We start from the raw sequence: 6,796 nt of genomic DNA, 5'->3' as shown, positions 1-6,796 counted from the left end.
TAGAGTATCGCAACTGTCTGATCCCCTGTAATCAAACAGAGCCCCCACGGGAGGTCCTGCACCTCTCTCTGGAGCCCCTGTACCCAGACCCATCTCCTAGTGGAGCCCCAGTACCTTAATTGCCACAAGTAGGCTTACACTAACACTGGAATGAAGTTACTGTGGAAAGCCCCTAGTCGCCACACTACGGCGCCTGTTTGTGTACACGGAGGGAGAATTCAGAATGTCCAATTCACCTAACAAGCACGTCTTTCGGGAATTGTGGGAGGAAACCCACGCAGACACGGGGAGAACGTGCAGACTCCGCACAGACAGTGACCCAAGACGGGAATTGAACCTGGGCGCTGTGAAGCAACAGTGCTAACCACTGTGCTACCGGAACCCGCCTCCCAATGGATTGCCTGCTGGTGGCAGATCATGGAATGCATCCAGAGTTAGCAACGCTGGGACTAGATACTGCCCAATATTAACTGTGCCTTAACGGCAATGAATTGTCTGCCGGGTAAAATGTGAGGGGTGGCAGTAACGTTGTGACGAACATCATTTTGAGCAGCAAAGCGCATCTTTGAACTGGAGTGATGAGGCACCGTGCCTGAACATGCTCGGTCCCATGTCTGGGACGGAAGCGCCGACAGGAACCACACCCGTTTCAATTCTACAAAACGTCTCTGGGAACCTATCAAGGTTCCCCATTATATAGATTTAAATTTTTTAAAATTTTTTTTATTAATTATTAACAACTGTACATCATCTTCTGAAATCACAAAGTTAAGTTGCTACATACTCCGGTGATGATTTCAACTTAAACACTTCACCGACTAGCCAAGTGGTTTCTGAATGACTCCGTCACCAGCATTTCCACGTTATGTACATTTCTGCTGAGTTTTGTGTTTATTTAGAAAAAAAAATAAACAACTTTGACACAAGCATTTGGGGAAAAAGACGTTAATCCAAAACAAGTTCTGCCAGTGATTTTATCTTGGGGTTGGGTGGGAGGGGGTTAATTAACATGATATCAATTGTTCATTACACCAAGAAAACTAGAGTTAAATGAATCAGTGTCAAGGTTAGCCCACAGAAACCAGGAACGCATTTAAACTAACTGGGTTCTTGAGCAATGTTCGTGACTCAGGGTCACCAGTTATAGGATGCAGATGGCGAAAGGACTTGAACCACATTGAGGTGCTCCAAACGGTCCAATTTTCATAGAAACTCCGACACTTCTATGGCCAGCATTGAGCCCAATGCAGCTTGCACTCAAGTCATTGGGAGTGACTCGCAGCGACTCGCAGCATGTTCATAGATGTCAAATTGGAAGAGGAAAAAAGAACAATGCAAAGGACGAGTGAAGCAAAAGCAGAAAGTTCTTCAACTCTCCTGAACCTCATCCCCAAATCAGAGGGAGAGGGGTGGGTTCCGAATTCAGAGGCACACCACATGCGAACCGTCAGATCCAGCCAACCCTCTGCCTGCAATACTCGGAAGCAACCACCATTGCTCTTTGGAACAGTGTTTTCCAAGTCAAATCAAACATACAGAAAATATAGCCATCGTGTTCAAATATGGGAAAGGAAAATCCGCGCGCACCCAGACAGATGCTGCGTGCAGAGTTAGGCAGGCTCGCACACACAGACAGGCTTGCGCACACACACACACAGACGGACAGACACGCTCGTGCGCGCGCACAGAGCCAGACAGACACGCTCGTGCACACACACAGACAGACACTCTCCCGCCTGCGCGCGCACACACACAGACAGACGGACAGACACGCTCGTGCGCGCGCACACAGACAGACACGCTCGCGCACACACACAGACAGACAGACACTCTCCCGCCTGCGCGCGCACACACACACACACAGACAGGCTCACGCGCACATACACACAGGCTCGCGCACACTGATAGACACGCTCACGCAATTTTGCAAGATGCTATCCTTCAGTACTTGACTTTTGCCGTCCAAATGATTAAAAAGTAAAAATAAACTAGTAAGAATAAACAGACCCTTGTTTGCAGTAATACTGCACTGCACCACTGGTGACCTGGAATTTAAACATATACAGACCAGACTAAAATGGACTCTCGCCAGTGTTGCTTGAAGCAGAAAAACCCACGGTAGAGTTGGGGGGGGGGGTTGATACCTGTTGGCAGACTTTTATAAAAAGAAATCACTTCGGAAAAGTCCGGATTCTTATCAGTAGTTTCAAAGAATTTTTCCTCGTTTTTTTTGTTTTTATTCGGGAGGCAAATTGAACAAAAAAAAAAAAAAGACTCAAATCTATTCCGCAGATTCCCTGAGCTGTGACACCAACATTGCATTATGTTCATTTCCTTCGCTCTTCTGCCGCTCCCAGGAGGGAGAGAAGGAGGGAGGGAGGGAAGAGGAAAGGGGGAGGAGGAGGGGTGCAGTTCAACGACGATGCACTTGAATCAAAAGTGGACACTTGAGGGTTTGATGGCCGTCGGTAGGAACCTGTACTTTTATTAACGTCGCCCCCTTCTCCCTCCCACCTCCCCCTAACCCATTCTTTTTCACAGTCCATTAGTTTCCAAACGAGCAAATTCTCTTCTGATTTCAGCGACATACTCGTCCGAACCACCTTTTCCTTTTTTAGTTTCTCTTCCACCCGTGAAAGTATTCAAGCCTCGAGGGTTACCCGAGAAGCTGGTGCCATGACATGCCGGTGTCCCAGTGACTCGAGCACCCAGAATGTACCCCGACATACCCCCAGGGTCAGGCGGCGGAATTCTCCCGCTGTCACCACATATTTACAGTACATCTAACACGCCCTTAACAGGTGAAGCACCGCTCCATTCCCAGGTTCAAAAAGCGTCTCGCTCGCAGACACCACCGTGTTCCATCGGCAGGGGCAGCTCTGTGCTCAACAGGCTTACTGACACAGGTTAAATGAAGGAGAAAAAAAAAAGTCTTCAACTCCCAGGCCTTGGGAGAAATCGTGAACCTCAAAATCTCTCTCTCCAGATTCAAATAGGCCACCGCAAGCTTTCTTCAGAGCTCGAAAGGCAGCTCCAGTCCTGCACGTCCCAGGCAAGACAATCTATTGTAAACTAGTCCTCGTTATGCTGGACTGCAATGCCAAAAACGCTCCGTCGCATTTTTTTTTTTTTTTTAAAAAGCTGTCATTTTGAACCAGAGCAAATCTGTCCCCGAATCCTGCAGTCTAGAGTGCCACCATAGTCCTGCTGTCTTCAGTAGATGACTTCGTAGACTGTTGCTTTCTTGTCGCCCGATCCTGTGACAATGTACTTGTCATCTGCGGAGATATCACAACTTAAAACAGACGATGATTCCTTTGACTAGAAGGGGAGAAGAGAAAACGGGTTTTTAGAAGCATTCAAGAAATAAAATGATATTATTCCTTTATATTTTAAATGTCAAAATGTTTCCTCCTCATATCAAGATAACAACCCTTGTACTTAGCACCCTTTTCACAGGGCAGAGGAGGACATAGGCACCATTCTTTTGGCAAAGGTGGGTTTAGCACAGTGGGCTAAACAGCTGGCTTGAAATGCAGAACAAGGCCAGCAGCGCGAGTTCAATTCCCATACTGGCCTCCCCGAACAGGCGCCAGAATGTGGTGACTAGGGGCTTTTCAGAGTAACTTCATTGAAGCCTACTTGTGACAATAAGCGATTATTATTATTAAGGCAGCGTTGGTACAATGCAGTTTGGCCAGAAGGGTTCGCTGCTTCTTGTCCAAACGCTGGTTGACTGTAAGCCTTTCCCTGAAACTCTCTCCAAATGAATCGTAGTTTCAGGAAAAGGCACACTTTGTGTGTGAGACCACCAGTCGGGGAATATCAACAGGCTATTTAACTGCCGACGGCATCAGATGAACACTTCAAAAGGGGTCAGTTTAGCTCACTTGGCTAGGCAGCTAGTTGGTGCCGCAGAGTGAGGCCAAAAACGCGGGTTCAATCCCCGTACCGGCTCAGGTCATTCATGAGGACCCCACCTTCTCAACCTTGCCTCTCGCCTGAGGTGCGGTGATCATGAGCGGCACGGGGGTTAGCACTGCTGCCTCACAGCTCCAAGGTCCCAGGTTCAATTCCGGCCTCTGGTTTTAACTTTCTCCCCGTGTCTGTGTGGGTGGTACCAAAACCAGACGGTACCCAACGGTTGTGTGTGGACTATAGAAAGATTAATGCAGTTACGAGAAAGGACTCTTATCCTATCCCACGTTTGGAGGATTGCATTGCCCCTAAGTTTCCAAAAGGTTAGGTGGGGTTACGGGGATTGGGTGGAGCCGTAGGGTGCTCTTTCCAAAGGCCGGTGCAGACCCGATGGGCCGAATGGCCTCCTTCTGCACTGCAATTTCTATGATTTCCATCAGGAATGGCCGTTGTTTGATCAAGAGCAGGACTAGTCCAGGCTCAGACTCGATGGGCTGAATGGTATCCTTCTGCACCATTATTTTATTTTTTCTAATTAAAGGGCAATTTAACATGGCCAATCCACCTAACCTGCACATCTTTGCTTGTGGGGGTGAAACCCACGTGGACATGACGAGAATGTGCAAACTCCACACGGACAGTGACCCAAAGCCCTGATTCAAACCCGGGTCCTCAGCGCCGCAGTCCCAGTGCTATCCACTGCGCCACATGCCGTCCTCCTTCTGCACCATCATGAATTCAGTAATTATATTTGGCCTGGAGCATCCAGGATTGGAAAATTCAGCTCTAGGATATAAACTAATGGGCAAATAAGCAGGTGTACCTTTTGTTATAGGCCAGGGTTTAGAGAACCCCAAAGTGTATCATGGGGTTCACCTGACCCACAACTTTTAATAGATTGTGGTCTGGGGAGCACACGGCCCACTCTACAGGTGTGGTACAGCAGAAATGGAAAAGTATTTTTAAAAGCAAAACAATGTTTATTCTATGAACTCAAGTTAACCTTTTTAAAACAGTGAACATCTTAGCAACCATTCATTCAAATACAACCCCCAAAGAATACAACACTAAGTAATTCTTAAAGCTTTCCTTTTAACATCCATAAGACGTAAAACACCTTTTACCAGAAGCACATTAGGTTTACATTCACTACTGAGAACATTTATTATTCTGAATTCACCAAATGATCAAGAGATAGTCTTTTCATGGCACAGAGATCAACAGTACACCTGCTCTTTCTGGCTTCAGCTCCAACACTGAAAACAAAACTAAACACACACTGCAGCAAACAGCCCAAAATGAAAGTAAAAAGCTGACAGACAGCCCAGCTCCACCAACTCTGACATCACTGCAGTAATAAACACCCAGTTCCCAAAGGTACTCTCACTACAGATATTTATATACACACCCATTTATAAACACCCATTTCTCAAAGGTACTCTTACATGACACTAACCCCCCCGCCCCCCTCCCAAGAAAAAAAAATAAACTATCAACTTCAAGATGGTTTCATTTTTCACTTTCCTTTAAGAAATGCACACAGTAAATCTACTTTTGTTTAAAAAAAAACCCCACACGCAAACAGGTAGAATAATATAGTCAATTTTTGTTCTTCTTCCTCCAACTGAAATCCTTCTCGCTTGACAGTCTCCTTGAACAAGAAGGTCTCTGCACGATCCATCCATTTCTCTACACCTCGGAATTTCTCTTTAAAGTCAAATACTTCAGTTCAATCTGATCACAGAGTCCCTTGTAATTCTCCAACACAGGAGCATTGGTTATCACAGCTTTCAGGCAGCCAAATGCATGTTGAACCTCTGCTGTCCACTGAAATTTTTGACGTTTCTTCAGCAAGTCCATCAGTGGAACCACCACGCTACAAATATTTTGCACAAATGTTCGATCAAATCCACTAATGCCAAGAAATCGCTTTATTTCCCTTCGTCTCGAGGGTATCGAAAACTCAAGGAAAGTGACTTAGGCTTTTCCAAATTCACTTTTGTCTAGGTTTATCACCAAACCCGCCTCCTGAAGTCGACCGAATTACTCCATCAGATGTTTTAAATGTTATTTCCATGTCTGGCTGAAAATTACCAGATCGTCGATGTGTACCGCACAATTGGGTAATCCGGAAACAACGTTGTTAGGTAATCGTTAAAATGTGGCTGGGGCGTTTTTCATGCCAAATGGCATAACTTTGAATTGGCATATACCATCTGGAGTCACAAAAGCTGAAATCTCCTTCGCTCTTTCGGATAAAAGTAACCTTTAAGTAAATCTAGTTTGGAAATAAAAGCTGATTGTCCCACTTTGTCCCACTTTCTCAATGCAATCCTCCAAACGTGGGATAGGATAAGAGTCCTTTCATGTAACTGCATTAACCTTTCTATAGTCCACACACAACCGTTGGGTACCTTCTGGTTTTGGTACCATCACTATGGGTGAGCTCCATTGGCTGCAACCCACTTCAATTATGCCATTTTTAAGCATACTCTCAATCTCTTTGTTTACCTGTGCCAATTTTAAAGGGTTAAGTCTATATGGATGTTGTTTGATTGGAACAGCATTTCCCACATCTACATCATGTATAGCCATTTAGTACTTCCCAATTTATCTCCACAAATTTGCCCATGTGACATCAATAACTCTTTCAGGTCAGTTCGTTTTTCCACTGGAAGGTAACTTAACAATTCATCCAAATTTGTAAGAATATCCTAATTTTCCAATTTAATTTGAGCTATGTCAAATTCACAATCATCTGGATTTGGTTCGTCACTTCGAGTTAGAATCATTAAAACCTCCTCCTTTTTCTCTCCTTCCCTTTCAAAGTACCTTTTATGCATAATCACATGACACACTCGGTGAGTCTTCCTTCTAT

At 45.3% G+C, this 6,796-nt stretch overlaps 1 protein-coding gene across 1 annotated transcript in view; it reads right to left on the bottom strand.

The window, feature by feature from the left end:
• Positions 1 to 2,191: 2,191 nt before the first annotated feature.
• The window catches only part of LOC140387313 (transducin-like enhancer protein 3-B), a 101,387-nt gene continuing 96,782 nt past the window's right edge, over positions 2,192 to 6,796 (bottom strand). Inside the window, exon 19 of the mRNA XM_072470242.1 lies at positions 2,192 to 3,321. Within this exon, the coding sequence (XP_072326343.1) occupies positions 3,214 to 3,321 (108 nt within the window). The 3' untranslated portion in view covers positions 2,192 to 3,213. The remainder of the gene's footprint in view (positions 3,322 to 6,796) is intronic.

The sequence above is a fragment of the Scyliorhinus torazame genome, chromosome 12 (genome assembly GCF_047496885.1).
Source record: "Scyliorhinus torazame isolate Kashiwa2021f chromosome 12, sScyTor2.1, whole genome shotgun sequence".
NCBI classification, from domain to species: Eukaryota; Metazoa; Chordata; class Chondrichthyes; order Carcharhiniformes; family Scyliorhinidae; genus Scyliorhinus; species Scyliorhinus torazame.
The sequence above is the reverse complement of the archived record's forward strand: the minus strand, read 5'-3'. Positions and strand labels throughout refer to the sequence as shown.